General features: G+C 42.5%; 1 protein-coding gene across 3 annotated transcripts in view; it reads left to right on the forward strand.

The window, feature by feature from the left end:
- The window catches only part of LOC140489354 (transcription intermediary factor 1-alpha-like), a 102353-nt gene that overhangs the window by 63434 nt on the left and 20263 nt on the right, over positions 1 to 18656 (forward strand). For all 3 annotated transcript variants that reach the window (XM_072588832.1, XM_072588833.1, XM_072588834.1), the window contains exons 4-10: positions 3476 to 3608; positions 8362 to 8478; positions 8953 to 9067; positions 9869 to 10015; positions 11218 to 11335; positions 12150 to 13141; positions 13813 to 14160. In XM_072588832.1, coding sequence (XP_072444933.1) covers positions 3476 to 3608; positions 8362 to 8478; positions 8953 to 9067; positions 9869 to 10015; positions 11218 to 11335; positions 12150 to 13141; positions 13813 to 14160 — 1970 coding nt within the window. The remainder of the gene's footprint in view (positions 1 to 3475; positions 3609 to 8361; positions 8479 to 8952; positions 9068 to 9868; positions 10016 to 11217; positions 11336 to 12149; positions 13142 to 13812; positions 14161 to 18656) is intronic.

Here is an 18656-nt window from a genome sequence, read left to right on the forward strand (position 1 = left end):
GAGGTGAACTTCACCAGTCAGACTGATATTTGTTGCCCATCCCTAACTGCCGTTGAACTGAGCGGTTTGTTAATCCATTTCAGAGAACAGTTAAGAATCAAAATAATAAAAGGAATAGGAGTAGAAGTATGCCGTTCAAGCATTCAAGCCTGCCCTGCCAGCTACACTGGTCTACTCATTTTTCTATGAAGCTATTCTATCACAGAATGTGGCCAGCAATTGTCCACCCCGCACTGTCCTTGGGAAGATGGTAAATGAGTGATTGCTTTGAAACTGCAGTTCACATGGAGTAGAGATGGGTCCTCTACTTTTTGTCATTTTTACATAAATGATTTGGATGCTAGCATAAGAGGTACAGTTAGTAAGTTTGCAGATGACACCAAAATTGGAGGTGTCGTGCACAATGAAGAGTGTTACCTCAGATTGCAATAGGATCTTGACCAGATGGGCCAATGGGCTGAGAAGTAGCAGATGGAGTTTAATTCAGATAAATACGAGATGCTGCATTTTGGATAAGCAAATCTTAGCAGGACTTATACACTTAATGGTAAGGTCCGAGGCAGTGTTTCTGGACAAAGAGACCTTGGAGTGCAGGTTCATAGCTCCTTGAAAGTAGAGTCGCAGGTAGATAGGATAGTGCTTTCTTTTATTGGTCAGAGTATTGAGTACAGGAGTTGGGAGGTCATGTTGCGGCTGTCCAGGACGTTGGTTAGGCCACTGTTGCAATATTGCGTGCAATTCTGGTCTTGTGAAATTTGAAAGGGTTCAGAAAAGATTTACAAGGATGTTGCCAGGGTTGGAGGATTTGAGCTATAATGAGAGGCTGAACAGGCTGGGGCTGTTTTCCCTGGCGCATTGGAGGCTGAGGGGTGACCTTATAGAAGTTTTTTTTAAAAATCTTAATCTGGATTTTTATCAGACTAGTATTAGAGAAGGGAAAATAAAAGATAGGTTAGAGGAAGGAGTTGTAAATAGTTGTTAGTTAATTATTCTCTGTTATACTTTAATAAATAAAGTTGTTAATTTTTACTTTAAATAGTTCTTGGCCTCTCAGATTTTCACAGATTACTGCACAGTATAAATCTTTTCTGTGTTGCTGGTTTAAATTAAGCAGGGAGGTTTACCCCGTGTCGTAACACCTTTGAGTTGGTACTTTACGTTATCTTTAAAATTCACTTAATTGTTAATAAGAATAAGATGAGCATTGACATGACCCTCCTTATTCTGTGTAGTGCCCAGTTATCTATCAAACTGTGCCTTCTTTCACTGCCTTGACCCCACAATGATTCAATGGGACTTGTTTTGACTTTGTCATCTGAACTGCAAATTTACTTCTGCTTTTAAATACTGAACAATAAAGATGCAGAGTGCATTCTCGTCTGCTGGAGAGCTGATACAGCACATCTATCTCAACTCCTGTACTATCAAAATTCCACTGTTTTGAAAAAACTTTGATGCAGAATTAGAACTAAAGCAATTTATGGTAAATATCAAATTTACAATCTCACAGCCATAATTAATGCAAAGTAATTATGAATCAACAGACAAACTATGATCACAGACTCCACAGAACACATCAAATAACAGATATAGTCAAGGCCAAGCACATGGATTTGTCAGTGAAGTCCACCTGGTATTAGTGACGCTGTCGCAATCTCATTAAACTTTGTTTCCTTTGCAAGAGATTCCAATTCTTTGCTTTTGATGATTTAGCTTTGAAACTCGCTGAAAAGCCACCTCTGTCACTGACATCTCAATGACTGCTAGATCAATCTATTGGTTTGGGGCTGCATTCGACTAGATTCTTACAGCTTAGCCCTATTATTAATGGATACAGTTTAAAGTCATTTACCAGCTCTTTACTTGTCAATAAACTGGAATTTTCCCTGGATTTCTCCAAGTTCCAATATTTTTCATTTCACTAAGCAAATACTGCTTGTGGGCTTTCTTCAGAGCCATTGCCCTTCTGTTGCCTTTACAACATGCCAGGTCTTTTTCTGAACCCACACTGCTTGGAGATTGTAATAGCAGAATGTATTCATTATAGACTTTCTTCTGCTTCTAAGTATCTGATTGACAAGCACCCTAAAGCCTGAGACTTGTACTTGAACAGCCTTCAACTAACATGAAGCCTGTGACTTCCTTTCTTCGACTACCACTTATTCTGACAGTTGAAATGCTGTTCTCTGACCTCTGAACTAATCAGGCTAGTCTATCAACACTTTACAACAGAGTCCCACTCTTGTTACTGCAGACAAAAAACAAAATCAAGCATTGGAACACCTTGTACTTAAATGTTACTATCTTGGCAGCCTGCTAGGTTGGTAGCACATACGGATATAAAAATTGGATTTTATCACAAGATCATTTTGAAACCATCCGGTTTATGATTTGTGTCCATTCTGATTATAATTTATAACCAGTTTGGGATGTTACTATCTCATCTGTTGGATTATGCTGTCTCATATTTCTGACTGATCTCCAACAATCACGTGTCCTGTGATGTGAGCAGTAGCACTTGTCAGTAATCAGAAAGAGTTCAGAGAAAGATATGCTTAAGATAATATACAGTGCTTGATGGTTAAGTGCCCTTGTAAAGGTGTTTGTTTTGTTTCTATATCTGATATCTTTACAGTTGTAGTGTTTCACAGGGAAGGCTTCTGTGTCCTGCTTAAATCCCTTGAGCAAAGGGGAGCAAGTTGGACCGAAGGATCTGTTTCTGTGCTGTACATCTCTATGACTCTATGACTAAGTGCTGAGATGGTAAACGATAGCAAAATGTTTAAAAGGAGGGGTCATCACTTGGCACTTGGCACTTGGCATCCACAAGGTTATCAAAATTCTGGGGTAATTGGCTGAGAGGAAATACCTGTATGTAGCGTACTGAGGGCCATCTGATTGATATTGAATCAGTTTCTTAGTTAAGCATGTCCCATCTCTCTAAGCATGGTCAAGTGGTGGCATTGCTTCATAGCATTTTTTTCTCTCATGTCCAAAAATACTATGGCAATTTTTATTAGTATCTAAAGCTTTTCTTCTATGTTCTTCTGATTATTAGTAAAAAGGACTGGAATGTTCAACTTTTTAACTTTGTTTTCCGTATTTTTCTGCTTTGTACCTAAGTTTCTGTTCTTGGATACCTTTGTACCTAAGATGGCTCCATAAGCAGCGATTTGTAAACTTTTCACTGTACTCATGTGAGTACGTGATCATAAACCGATTTCAATCCAAACTTGTGTTCTCCATATCTCAAATAATTGTGTTTTGGTTTGATGACTGATTTATGGGTTAACTAGCCAGCCAATTGAATAAAGTTGCTTGTTGCATGTGGGTAAAAGTGATGGGGTATTGCACCATTAGTGATTTTAAATCTTGTAACTGGTTAGTCAAGGAAAGAACTTGCAATTATTTATAGAACTCAACAATCACCAATGTTTCCTTCTGCTTTGATTGTCTCTTGATTTCATCAATCTAGTTGATGGCAGGTCAAACTGCGAGCGACCGATCTTCTGCTCCATTCACAGACAGGAGACCCTGAAGCTGTTCTGTGAGACATGTGACACTCTAACCTGTCGGGACTGTCAGCTGCTCACACACAAAGATCACAGGTATGGGGACTCTCTTCAGTTTGCGTCATTCTTTCACCTCTTGCTCTGTGGATCTACCTTCTCTTTGTGGGTGAAGACTGTGTTGCAGATTTTGTGATCATTGTTCTTAATATAGATCGACACCCCTTTATCTGAAATCTGAAGGTTTTTCTTGAAGTGTTTTTCTCATTAACGAGGTTGTTTGGTGTGCAAACAGTTTACATAACTTCGCATGTTACTCCAATGCGAGGTGGGTGGGTGTGGCCCAGCACTGGCAGGCCTCCATTCTCTCTCAGGGCCCATTGTACTCACAGTGAGTCTGCTGTTTGGTAAGTTTTTTTTAAAGTTTCACCATCAAACTGTCACTTATTTCGAAATGCAAAAAATTCCAAATTCCAAAAACCAACAGGTCCTGAGCACTTCTGATAAAGGATTGTGCACCTGTACTTGTGATTAAAACATAGTTGAAATTAGGCCGTGTGCAGATGGCTACCCATCTTGCTCCAATTGATTCAGCTAATTTCTAGGGAAGGTTCATGTTATGCCTCTTCAAGAGAAAAGCAGCATGTCTTCCACATTCTGCAGTGTCACCCATAGCCAACTGGTACCACTTATACTTCAGAGGCTCAGGCTTCCAGGCTTTGTGCTTTAGAATCTGCACTGATGCTGTGCTACAGTACTGAAGGAGGCTGAATTGTCAGAGGTGCAGTCCTTCCGATGAGACATGATACTGAGTTCCATCAAAAATCCCATGACATTATTTCAAAAAAGAGCAACAGATGTCTCCCTGGTGTCATGGCCAATATTTATCCCTCAGCCAACATCACTCAAACCTTTTATCTGGTCATTATTGTATTGCTGTAGGTAAGAATTTACCGTGTGCACTTGAGCTGCAGCATTTCCTACATTAGATTAGATTTGATTCCCTATGGTGTGGAAACAGGCCCTTTGGCCCAACCAGTCCTCACCGACCCTCTGAAGAGTAACCCACCTAGACCCATTTCCCTCTGACTAATGCACCAAACACTATGGGCAATTTAGCACGACCAATTCACCTAACCTGCACATCTTTGGACTGTGGGAGGAAACCGGAGCAAACCCACACAGAATGGGGAGAATGGGAAAACTCCAAACAGACAGTCCCCTGAGGCTGGAATTGAACCTGGGACCCTGGTGCTGTGACCACTGAGCCACCGTGCCGCCCTATGAGCCACCGTGCCACATTGCACTTCAAAAAAGTGCTGCTATGGTAATAAAACACTTTGAGACAAAGAGCGACGTAAATGCAAGCCCCTCTTCCTGTGAGGAAAAAAATTAACAAAATGATATTACTTACTTGATGGACAAATCCATTTCATATCCTGCTTGAAACATTAATTCTGTTGCCCTCTCCCCAGATACTGCCAAATCTGCTGTGTTTCCCAGCACTTATTTTTATTTCATCTGGTTCACTAAAGTACTTTAGGAAAGTAAATTGCTCATCCCTGTCTGCCCAGACCCAGAGCGATGTGATTGCTTCCTTTCTTCAGTTCATGGTGAATTACGGTAGGGCATCAAATTGGGGGTCTTGCCGACAATGTCCACATTCTATGATGGAATTTTTTAAAAAAGAGGAACTTTGAGAATCTGTGCAAGTTACATATCGTGTTATCAAATAATCTACTATGTGGTTTTGAACATCCAGACAGGAAGGTGTAACAACTGTGGCCCTGTTCGTAGCAGCCTTGGCTCTCGATAGAGGATTCAGAACCCCACACCAGCCAACAAAATCTGAGCTGATGCTTCAGTGTAGTACTGAGAGAATGCCGTACTGTCTCACTAGCCCTCTTTTGGATGAGGTCCTGACACTGTTTCAGCCTAAAAGATCCCTTGTCTCTATTTTGAAGAAGAACAGCATTTACCCAAGTGCGAATATAGATCACGTCCTTAACAAGCTATATTAAAACAGGTTATCTGGCTATTATCAGTTCTGTTTCTGGGAAGCAAACTCTGTGTAAATTGACTGCCCTGCTTCCCTAAATTACAAACTCAAAGATGCATCATTGGCCATACATCACTCTGAATGTCCTGAGGTTGTGAAATATGCAATATGCATCTGTTTTCTCTTGTTTCCTTTCTTTTATTTCTTTCCTCATTCATTAGAAAAAAGTCATATTCCTAATTTGACCCCTAACACAAAGTGTGTCATGAGCTAAGCATCTGTGAAATGACATTCAGTGGCAAAGGTCCACACAGCAGTGATACAAAACTCATTGACGGAGCTTTGACCAGAAAAGAAATCAACATAATTTCCATAAGGCCATAAGATATAAACCATTTGACCCATCGAGTCTGCTCCACTATTTGATCATGGCTGATATGTTTTTCTACCCCATCATCCTGCCTTCTCCCTCCTACCCTTGATCTCCTCACTAATTAAAAAACCCTTCTATCTTTGTCTTAAATATACTCAATGACTTTACCTCCACAGCCTTCTGCAGCAGAGTTCCACAGATTCACCACCCTCTGGTTGAAGAAATTCCTTCTTCTCTCAGCCCTGAAGGGTTGTTCCATCACTCAGAGGCTGTGTCCTTATGTCCTAGACTCTCCTATTAGTGGAAATATAATCTCCACATCTACTCTATCCAGGCCTCTCAGTGTTCTGTAAGTTTCAGTGAGATACCCCCTCATCCTACTAAACCCCCTTGAGTACAACTCCAGACCCATAGTCGTCAATTGCTCCTCATATGACAAGCCCTTCATCCCTGTGATCGTTCTTATAAACCACCTGTCAAACCTGTCCAATGCCAGCACAGCCTTCCTTAGTTACAGGGCCCAAAACCGCTCACAGTATTCCAAATATAGTCTAACTTGTGCTTTACACCCCCTCACCTGTACATCTCTGCTCTTGTATTCTAGCCCTCTTGAAATGATTGCATTTGCCTTCCTACCTGCCAAGTGAACCTGCATGTTAACCTTAAGAGAATTCAGAACTAGGACTTCCAAGTCCCTTTGTGCTTCAGATCCCTGCAGCCTTTCCCCATTTAGAAAATAGTTCACACCTCTTCTTCATTCCAAAGTGCATAACCTCACATTTTCCCACCATGTATGCCATCTGGCACTTCATTGCCTGCTCTTCGAGCCTGACCAAGTCCTTTCTGTAGCCTTCCTGCTTCCTCAACACTGCCTGCCCTTCTGTCTATCTTTGTGTCATCTGCAAATCTAGCAACGATGCCCTCAAAATGATAATGGATAACATGAATACTTGTGGTCCCAACACAGACCCCTGTGGATCTTCACTAGTCACTGGCTGCCATCCTGAAAAAGACCCCTTTACTCTGGCTTTCTCCCAGTCTTCTATCTGTGTCAGTTCCTTGCCCTTATCTCCATGGGCTCTTATTTAGCAACCTCTTGTGTGGTTCTTGTCAAAGGTCTTTTGGAAATCCAAATCGATTATGTCCGTTGGGTCTCCTTTGTCGAATTTGCTTGTTACCTCCTCAAAGAATTCTAACAAATTGGTCTGCTATTACCTTCGGCTGTTGAAGCTGTGTTGACTCAGCTCAATTTTAACATGGACTCTAAATTCTTACCAACAACTGAGGTCAGGCTAACCGACCTATAGTTTCCTGTCTTTTGCCTCTCTCCCTTCTTACACAGAGGTATTACATTAGCCATTTTTCAGTCCTCTGGCACCCTCCCTAACTCCAGTGACTCCTGAAAGATCACCACAGATGCCTTTGTATTCTGTTCCACTGTCTCCTTCAGTCTCTGGGGTGTAGTCCATCCAGTCTGGGTGAATTATTCACTTTCAGACCTTGAGCACTTTCTCCTCAATGTTGACCACGATAATCACCCCTACCCATTGACTCTCTTGAAGTTCTGGTAGACTGCTGGTGACTTCCATTGATGCAAAGTACCTAATCACTTCCTCCGCCATTTCTTTGTTCCCCATTAATATTTCTCCAGCCTGATTTTCTAGTGGTACAATGTCCATTCTTGCCCCTCTCTTACCTTTTATATATCTGGAGAAACTCTTACAATCTTCTTATGTTATTACCTAGCTTTCTTTCATATTGAATCCTTCCCCACTCCCCCTCCGCCTCCCCACCCTATTTAATTTGTAGTTGTCCTTTGCTGGTGTTTAAAGGCTTCACAATCCTTTGGCTTTGCTAGAATCTTTAGCACATCATATGCTTTTTCTTTTGCTTTTATGCCACCCTGACTTCCCTTGTCACCCACTGTTGTCTTGTCCTCCCGTTAATATGTTTCGTCTTCCTTGGGATGAATTTCTGCTGTGCCTCCACTACCTCCTGGATCCTCTTACGTACCTCAGTGGTGGTCACCTTCTTCTGTCCCTGACCACTGACTACATTCAAGGTAGTTAATCTAAGACTGCCTCCGGAAACTCTTCCCCTCCCTGATGCTCATTAGCTCTGAGCTGGAGTTCCTTAAACAACCAATACTTGCTACAGATGTGGTCACTGTCAACCACAATGGGGTCCACCAGCCTCCACATCATGCAGTTACAACACATCGCCAGGCCTGCTCCTTTATCTTATGTACTTTAGTTCCTAATTTGAGTTTTTCTCCTGATCTTTTACTTTGTAGCCTGTAAATATTTTCTCTATTTACCTTCAGTCCGAAAGCAGCCTACAATTGTCAAATTAGTTGCTATCACCAACCAATAAACTTACAGTTTACCTGTGATGTGAACAGTTATAAAATATGTGAAGGGAGAATGGTATTCGCTTACTTCCAGCGAGCATTTGTAATAAACATCAAATTTATGTCACAGGTACCAGTTTCTCGAGGAAGCCATTAAGAATCAGAAACTGACGTTGGAAAACCTAGTGAAGAGGTTGACAGAGAAGAAAACTCAGCTGCAAGTTACCACCAAGCAGGTTCGCACAAGGTATGCCTCGTGTTGTTGGAACTAGACTGCACATCTTTGTTCTCCTGCTTTAAAGGGGAAGTATCAACGTTAAACACCACCACTGAAAGCAGGAGCAATGGTCCTCATAACTTGCGCACCACAGAAGTTTATTTACAGCTGCCATCTCAGATGTTAGCTGATGTCAGCTGTGAACGGCAGTCGTTCAAATTGCATGAGCCAGGATGAAAAAGAGTGAGATTCCCAATCCTGATTTCCTACTGGGAGTCTCTGCCAAACAGTTCATCTGTGCGCACCAGGATGAATCAGTGATATGATGTCCCGTCTCACTTGCTTATTTGCTTTTGCTCACTCTTTCTTGCCCCCCTGCCCCGACCTTCCATCATGCTGTATAAAGTTAGATTTTTGTATTCCCTAAATGAACTCTGGGATGACATTACATTTATTAGGTATTTTAATTATGTTTGAATCAGTGGTTTTGATTTCCTCTGTCAGGTTGAGAGATGTCCAGGACATGCAAAAGAAGGTCCAGGTTGAGATCAAGATGGCCATCCTTCAAATAATGCGAGAGCTTAACAAACGGGGCAAGACGCTTATCCAGAGATTGGAGGTAACCATAGTGCTTACACTGGATATTATACCATACACAACACAGCAATCGTGGTATATGCTGCTGCTTCCAAACATTACATCTACAGGGGCTGAAGTCAGAAAAGCTCATTGGGTGGCAGCTTCTATTCAAGTACAGAAATCAATGCCAGCCCATGCTGATATAGCTCAATGTAGCTAAGCTATTGTTGGAGCACTGCATTAGATCTTAATGCCAACTTGTCAGGAAAATTCCCCATTCCTGAATGCTTGCCAGTGGCTCTCACAGAAAAGAGCCCAAGTTGACCTCAATTGTCCTAGAGGGGTAACCCCCTCTGGTCTGGCCTAATAAATAAGAAAGGGCTTTAGGCACTGATGTGATGGGTATTGAAAGTTGGGAACTGAACCATGATGGGAATTGGAACTTTCAGAGTAGTGGTACCTTCCATGTTAAAACTGTGGGGAAAACTAAAAATTCACTCTTGTTTAAAAAGTAGTTGGAATTTTGTGTGTCTTATTCTGCTTGTCATCTTCAAATGTCCAGTGTGAGTTTTCTGAAGATCTGATGCTCACAATGGGCTAAATGTTATAGCCTTCTGTAGGTCTACAAGCTCTCCAAGCTACAAGACCCAAGTTTATGCCATTAATTCTTTCCTTGGTGAACATGTGATAATTTTCATTATCTAAGATGCTTCCCCACTGGGAAAGAGAGCGACTTGTTTCAGGTTAGCATCAGCAGGGGTCAGATCTTTTGGCTGTACTCTTTGTGGATACGTGGTGGATGTATTTATAAACTTCTAACTTGTGCTTTGCACTCTGATAGAAGTTGACAGAAGAGAGGCAGCTACAACTGGGTCAGCAACACTTGTCCATGTCCAAACTGTACTGGCAAATGGATCACGTCTTAAAGTTTGCTTCCTGGGCTATCAGCACCGATAACAGCACAGCCCTGTTGCTGTGCAAGAAACTGGTATGTAAAAATGATTAACCTGCACTTACTGCTTAGCCACTATCTTATCTGCTCTAATTACCGCTTCAAGGATTAGATGTGTGTGGGAGTGCAAACCGCTTTTTCAGACGTTGTGGACATGTCTGTCCCAAATTGACATTGTCATTGCATATGTGACGTCTCAAGGATTGAAATGCTACACTGTTTAGATCATGCCATTTGGAGAAACACTGCTAAAGAGACTGATTGCTGTCAAGAGCTGAATGTAGATGAGGGTGTTGTGGTAATGTCAGTGGACTATTAATCCAGAGGTCCAGCCCATGGATGTGGATTCAAATCCCACCAGGGCAGCTTGTGGAATTTAAATTCAACTAATAAATCAAAACTGAAAATAATAGTAATGGTATCCATTAAACTATCATCAATTGTTGTAAAAAACAACTAGTTGACTAACATTCTTTTCAAGTCACATGAAAGATTAAATAAAAATAATAATTGAGGAAACCTAACTGCTGCTATTGTGCACAAGCATGAGTTCTTGAGCATGTATTCACCTTGCTTAAGTTCTGGTACTTAGTAAATCTGATTTGTTGATTCAGAAAATAAACAAACTGCTGGAGAAGGTCTGGAGATCTGGCAGCATCTGTGGACAGAGAAACAGAGTCAACATATTGAGTCCAATTTGAGTCGTCTTTGATATTCTGAAGAAGAGACATTGGATTTGAAACATTAATTCTGGATGATTAAAACATGCTAACATTAATTCTGTTTCTCTGAAGACTCGCGGAGTCACTCCAGCACATTATTTTTATTTCAGATCTTCAGCATCCACAGTATTTTGCTTTTATTTAAGGATGTGGGCCATGTTCCTGATACCCAGGACATGACAACAAGATTGCAGTGTAAGGGGTGGCTCATTCAAGTTCTACAGCCATTGCAACTGGCTGTCAACAGTGCAGAAACTGTCCCACCGCTGCTTTCAACTTTGAGACAACTGGAAGAAGTTGGTCTGTTGATTGTTTGTTTTGTTACATGTATGTTGTGTTCCTGTGTATGTTAGCGCAGCAATGGATTGAGAAATATCACAGTCTATTGTATAAGGTGAAGCTGTCATCTGTTAAAGCTTTCTGTGCATCAGTAGCATACTTTTGATTAACCTCCAAGTTCTGAATGAATGCTACATATGAAATATTTAGTCAACAGATTTTATTTTGCTTTTATAGATCTTCTTTCAGTTGCAAAGAGGGTTACAATCCAAAGTGAACACAGAGGAGTTGAAAAATGACATCATTACATTTCTCTGGGACTCTGCGTTCTGGACTAAGAATGCAGCCAACTTTGGTAAGCAGCTATTTAAACATTGAATACTTGTTCAGATTTCACAAGTTGTTTTGACTAGCGATCATCTCCCACGTGCTAAATCCTTGGGGTCATCTGAATCCTAAATTTTGCCAAGACCCATTCTCTCATCAGCCTATGCTTGCTGACTAACATTAACTTCAAATGGGTTATCAGGCTGTATGCTAAAATTTTCATCCTTGTTTTCAAATGTCTTCATGCCTTTATCACAAATACCAGCCCCTCCTAAACATCTGTGTGACCACCTCTAAATTTGAATCTTCCAAGAACTTGTTGGGCATCCCTGATTTTAATCACTCCACAGTTTACTTCTATGCCTCTTTACTTCAACTACATAGGCACTAAGCGTTGGAATTCTCTTAACTAAGGGTTTTTTTTTACCTCTATGCACTCTTTAAGGTGCTTCCTAAGAGCTGCCTGTCTCGATGATCCTTGTTTGGATCACTGTCTAATAATGTTCATGTGAAGTGCTTGTAATGTTTTACCTGACATTAACACAACTTGTAATAGCTGTAACTTTGGTAACTGTGACATTGCAAAAATAATCCCTTGATAATCATGGTTGATAGAATGTGGAGCTGGTAAGGCACAGCAGATCAGTCAGCATCGGATAAGCAGGAGTGTTGACCTGATGAAGGGTTTTCAGAAACATTGACTTTCCTGCTCCTCCAATGCTGTCTGACCTGCTGTGCTTTTCCAGCTCCACATTTTATCGACTGTGACTTGCAGCATCGGCAGTGCTTTCTGTTCCCTTAATAATCATGAACATTTTCATCAGTAGTTTGTTTCTCTACAGGTAATGTTGTGATAGAAATTCCTCCAACACTATCAGCACATCTTCCAGTTCAGCATCCTTCAACATCTGGCCACTGCCCTCAGCCTGTCTCCCAGCACCCCACCGTCTCCCAGCACCCCACCGTCTCCCAGCACCCCACCGTCTCCCAGCACCCCACCGTCTCCCAGCACCCCACCGTCTCCCAGCACCCCACCGTCTCCCAGCACCCCACCGTCTCCCAGCACCCCACCGTCTCCCAGCACCCCACCGTCTCCCAGCACCCCACCGTCTCCCAGCACCCCACCGTCTCCCAGCACCCCACCGTCTCCCAGCACCCCACCGTCTCCCAGCACCCCACCGTCTCCCAGCACCCCACCGTCTCCCAGCACCCACCCGTCTCCCAGCACCCCACCGTCTCCCAGCACCCACTCGTCTCCCAGCACCCCACCGTCTCCCAGCACTCACTCGCTTCCCAGCATCCCACCGTCTCCCAGCACTCACTCGCTTCCCAGCACTCACCCGTCTCCCAGCACCCCACCGTCTCCCAGCACTCACTCGTCTCCCAGCACCCCACCGTCTCCCAGCACCCCACCGTCTCCCAGCACTCACCCGTCTCCCAGCACCCCACCGTCTCCCAGCATAATCGAATGACTATGACCCAAGGCACCACTTGGCGAAATCACATGCCTATGCAGCCCTCCCATCGACCACCACCACCCAGTTACCATCAACTCCAACCTCCTCGCCAGTCTCCTGTGCAACATAGCACGCAGCAGGTTCTCATACGGCAGTCTCATTCAGCTCCATCCTGGCCCCCAGTAAGTGGACAGACACGGATGCAGCAAGCTGTGCAGCTGGTAAGGCCAACAGCCGCAGTGCCAAACCCAAATGGGAGATACCTGCAGCAGATGCAAGTACAGTTGGTGCGACAAGGGAACATTGTACAGATGCAACAGCAGCAGCAACAGCTCATGGCTCAAATGCTATTACTGCCACAGATGAATGGAGTACAAGTAAGTTAATGATTTAGAAATTATTTTCTGAGCTGAACCCACCTTAGCGACTAAAGGGATCAAGGGGTATGGAGAGAAAGCAGGAGTAGGATACTGATCAGCCATGGTTGTGTGGTAGTGCAGGCTCAAAGGGCCGAATGGCCTACGCTTGCGCCTGTGTTATATATTTCTGTTCCCCCCCAGCACAATCACCACCACAACAACTCTCCTGTATAACTTCAGAGTGCGCCTTTGTGGTTTTTCATTCTTCTGTTAATCTCACCAAAAAGCCAGCAATGTTTTGAACCATTTAATTATGTAATTCAGAAGGAATCAGTTCAGCCTACCAGATTTCCTCATGTTGCCTCAGGTACTTTTGTCAATTCATTAATGTCAATGTCCTCTGTTTACCAACCCTTCTGACGGAACTGGCTTCTCTTTATTTATTCTGTTAGAATTATTAATGATTATGAGCAACTGTGTCTCATCTCTTTAAGGATATAATCCTATTGTGTCTAGGCTTTCCAATAATAGAAATCCCATTTTCCTAATTCCAGAATTGAGAGAATGTGTGTCATTTGGTTTGCTCACTGTTTATTTCTGATGGTTAGCATTGCCTATAATATCTGATTTCTAGCATGCACAGTTTTGTTTTCTTTTTCATTTCTGCAAGTTTTATTCTTTCAATGTAGGTCCACCAGCCTCAAGGACATACTCAGGGAGCTGCCAAGCCACTGACCAGTGGGCAGCAATGTGCCACTCTGTACCCACAATTACCTGTCCAGCAACCTACTGCCATCAGCAGACTACCTTCACCTATGCAGCGGCAGCCACTGCCCTTTGGAACCAGCATGCCTGGTAGCAGACAGTCCCCACCGGTGCAGCAAGTGTCTACATCCATCGCACAACTGAACGTACCGGTCAGCCGTCCTTCTCCTCCAGTGCAGCAAGCACTCAAATCAAACACTACTTTTAATCGTCGATTCCTCTCAAATGCTGCACCCCAGCAAGTTCACCCCATCAGTCCTGTCAGTCAAAGTGTAAGTTTATCAAGTAAATATATTGATTGGAATTGTTAAATTAATTAAAATTACCAGTTGCTTGGTAGTATGGAACCTTAATATTGTTGGAAAGAGAGGCAGGCTGATGAAGCCTTTTGTCTTGTACTCATGAGGACAAATGCAAGTTTCAATGATCAAAATAATTTATACAGTAAGTTCCCTAAGCTCCTGAGCAATTAAAAAAAGGTATGAAAGGTATGAGGCTTGAATATGTTTTTGTTTACAGGGAATGGGTCTCTGTGTATCACTTCCAACAAATGAAGAAAAGTCAAATTATGAGCTTAACTGGTGATCTTTTATTGGTTGTTGGTTTTGGCTATAAGCACATGGAAACTAGGACCAGGAGCAGGCCATTCGGCCCTATGAGCCTGCTCTCCCAATCAGTTTGATCATGGCTAAGCCCCCCTCATCACACTCAGGATTGTTAAATCAATACTACCCTATTATACTTTGGCCAAGGTAGTGCCATGGAGAAAGTAACAGTTAGAGTTGACTTTTGTAATTTTGTATTTACCATTCTGTAATTGTTATCCCCCTGTAGGATAAGTTGTAGTGTTTACATGAAATTTGATATTCCTGTATCCTAATGACTGCAAGATGATAAGCTTTGGCAACGAGTTTTCCTTCTCAGCAATATTTATTGATTTTTAGGTTAACTTAATGTCTTGATGATACTTTCTATCTGAAACATTACACTTGATCAATATGCTCTGGTGGTGTGTCTCTTAATTAATCACCTCAAATTTCTCTCCATCACATCCACTGCTTAATAATGGATCCCTCGACACTAATAAACCTCACCTTTTGGTTAGATACCACAGGAATCTCTCTCTGGACAGAAGGCAAGTTTGGAGAAACAAAAATTAAAATGGAGTTGATACATTAAAGCCCACTTAGTTATTAAATTAATAGTGAGCATCATTGTTTCTGCTTTTTGTCTTGATTTCCTGTTGATTAGTAACCTTGTGTACATCTTATTTCAGCTGCGTTGAACGTGAAACTCTGCTTAGAAATTTTGGCAATGAGACTCATTGGGAAATAAAAACAAAGAACTTGTAATATACCTGCTGTATTCACTAGGAGGAGTTCTGATTTTGATCACAGTTGACATCAAACTCAGAAACCAGCATTAGAGGGAATTGTAATTTTTGACGTAGGATAAATCTTTTCCTCCTCTTCACACCCTTCATTCTGCAGTAATTATGCCACCTTCTTTGCCCTTCTTCCAAAAGTTACGGGTTCAAGGCTAGCACTCGGACCTGTACGTAACTCAGGCAGACATTCTGGGATGGTACTGAAGGAGCACTTTGTCAATGCACCCTACATCCTTCCAATGTTAACGAGGACTTCTGCTCAGATCTACATTTAAGATTTAGGGGGACACTTTTCAAGAGGAGTTAATTATCCTTGTGATTCAGAAGTGTTAGCCCCTCCCACAAACACAGACCAAATGAATGAATTGGTCATTCATTTTGCTGTGTATGAATTGCCTGCTGCTGGTCTGCACAATGCACTTGACAAATTTCTCAAATCTCTTTCCCAAAGCGTAAATGATACATTTCTGAGAGAGTGATACACTGCAACTTCACAGCTGTTTAACCAAGTCCTACAAACCCGGGTTGAGTTCTTACAAATACACATTTGCTGGCCTTAGAGTGGGTTTTGCACCTGCATCTTGCGTTATCAGGTGAAAGCAGACTTAGACTTGGCTACAGTGGCCACTGAGTTTGAGTATCCTCTGAACAGTTGTTGATGATGCTTCTTGACATAAATGAAGATGACATATCAGTTGATGCTTTGTGTGGACGATTGCTGTTAACATGTTTTAGGTTTATTACTTGCATGTAGGATTGGAGAGCAGTTGATGTCCTTGGGGAGATGAGGGGAAAAAAATGTTACTTTAAGCGGCAAATATGGCAAATTTTAAGCAGCTTTCAGACATGTTAGTTGAGTAATGTGTCAGCAGTTTTATGCTCCTGTTGCTGTGAATTTGTATAATTTCACAGTCTGATGGTTCACCCTCTGATCCTCCCCATTGTAAGACACATTGCAATAAAGATGCGAGTTATGTATGTGCATAGATTGATGATGTAAGAGTCAAGTATACAGCATTCTCACACTGGCGCATATCTCCATCAGGCCAGCAAAACCAAGGCAATCTGAAATAGTGGCCTGTGAGAGCAACCACTGCTGTGCCTGATAAAATGCATTGAATTGAATTTATTGTCACATGTACTGAGGCAGATCACAGAGTTAAGTAGCATAGATAAGTAAAGAATAGGTAAACAGTGGCAAAAGCAAAAACACAGGTACAGGCGAATGTTATGAGTTTGAGAGTCCATTCAGTATTCTAACAACAGGGTGAGTTATTGCTAGTTTTTGCCTTGCTGTACTAAAGGCCACAGCTTCATATTTTTGGGCCAGCAGTTGCCATTCTTGGGTACTTAGTTCTTCACATTTGAGGCTAGACAGTTTAATGATTCACACTGCCAGCAATGAGTGTATTCATCCTCTTCCTTCAGGACCATACACCAGTAATTCAGACAATCATTTGCAATAACATTAGCAAATTTGCTGATGATACTAAGCTGGATGGCAGGGTGAAATGTGATGGGGATGTTAGGAGATTACAGGGTGACCTGGACAAGTTAGGTGAGTGGTCAGATGCATGGCAGATGCAGTTTAATGTAGATAAATGTATGGTTATCCACTTTGATGGCAAGAACAGGAAGGCAGATTACTACCTGAATGGAATCAATTTAGGTAAAGGGGCAGTGCAAAGAGATCTGGGTATTCTTGTACACCAGTCAATGAAAGTAAGCATGCAGGTACAGCAGGTTGTGAAGAAGGCTTGAGGGATTGAGTATAGAAGCAAAGAGGTTCTTCTGCAGCTGTACAGGGCCCTGGTGAGACCACACCTGGAGTACTATGTGCAGTTCTGGTCTCCAAATTTGAGGAAAGACATTCTGGCTATTGAGGGAGTGCAGCGTAGGTTCACGAGGTCAATTCCTGGAATGGCGGGATTACCTTACACTGAAAGACTGGAGCGACTGGGCTTGTATACCCTTGAGTATAGAAGACTGAGAGGGGATCTGATTGAGAAATATAAGATTATTAAAGGATTGGACACTCTGGAGGCAGGAAACATGTTTCCGCTGATGGGTGAGTTCCGAACCAGAGGACACAGCTTAAAAATATGGGGTAGACCATTTAGGACAGAGATGAGGAGAAACTTCTTCACCCAGACAGTGGTGGGTGTGTGGAATGCTCTTCCCCAGAGGGCAGTGGAGGCCCAGTCTCTGGATTCATTTAAGAAAGAGTTGGATAGATCTCTCAAGGATAGTGGAATCAAGGGTTATGGAGATAAGGCAGGAACAGGATACTGATTAACGATGATCAGCCATGATCATATTGAATGGTGGTGCAGGCTCAGAGGGCAGAATGGCCTACTCCTGCACTTATTGTCTATTGTCTATTGTCAGCCCTTACTTTCAGTGTTTAAATTGGCCCATGCCTTTTAAATCTTGGGTTGATACCATCATGTCTGATCTAGACTTTACCCTATGGCGTCATGGACTTTCAGCATGGATCACTAAAATATAATGCAACAGCAGGAGTATGCTGACATCGAGCCTGGCTGTCCCATCTATTCATTCATCACAGCCACATGCTGAGATCTGTCAACTCCGCAGCAAGCAGGAATCAAACTTAAAGCTTCTTTGACTATATGACTCAGCTGCTGACCTTGGGAGCCAACAAGCACCATCTCCACTCTACCCCACCTCTCCTTTTGACTCTTGTACATGCGTTACCACAGAATTGGACTGATTTTCAATCCTGTGCATTCTAATTGTTCGGTTCTAGCCAGATGATCCCAAAGGGCTGCTGACAAAAGATCTTTTGTTTAAAGATCAAAGACCTAGTGCTGCCCTGTGTGACGTTCTTTCTCAACACATTGTGGCTCATACCCGAGCTGCTGACTCAGCCGAGCAGGTCATGAACTGTATAGTTCAATTTCTAATGTGTTTGCCCACCTCCATCTGTCCATGGTATGTTCAGGCCATGCACAGTACAGCATTTTGTAGAATCAGACCAGGTTTCATCTTTTGTTTTTTTTTTCAAAAAGTCCAATGGAATTTTATTCCCCACCTTGGGGAGAACTGTCACCCTCCGTGTTCTAAAAATTGGCCACAGATTTGCATTGCTCATGTCATAAGGGGCAGGATGAACTGATGTTATGTGTGAGACTAGTTGTGAGGAAGGAGGCATAACAGTGCAGACACACATCTGTGTCGATAGTATGTTGCTGGCAAAGCACAGCAGGTCAGGCAGCATTCAAGGAGCAGGAGAATCGATGTTTCAGACATAAGCCCTTTATCAGGAATCAAGGCCCTCGATTCCTGATGAAGGGCTTATGCCCAATACATCGATTCTCTGACTCCTCGGATGCTGCCTGAGCTGCTGTGCTTTTCCAG

This window comes from Chiloscyllium punctatum, chromosome 18 (genome assembly GCF_047496795.1).
Source record: "Chiloscyllium punctatum isolate Juve2018m chromosome 18, sChiPun1.3, whole genome shotgun sequence".
In the NCBI taxonomy this organism is placed as follows: domain Eukaryota; kingdom Metazoa; phylum Chordata; class Chondrichthyes; order Orectolobiformes; family Hemiscylliidae; genus Chiloscyllium; species Chiloscyllium punctatum.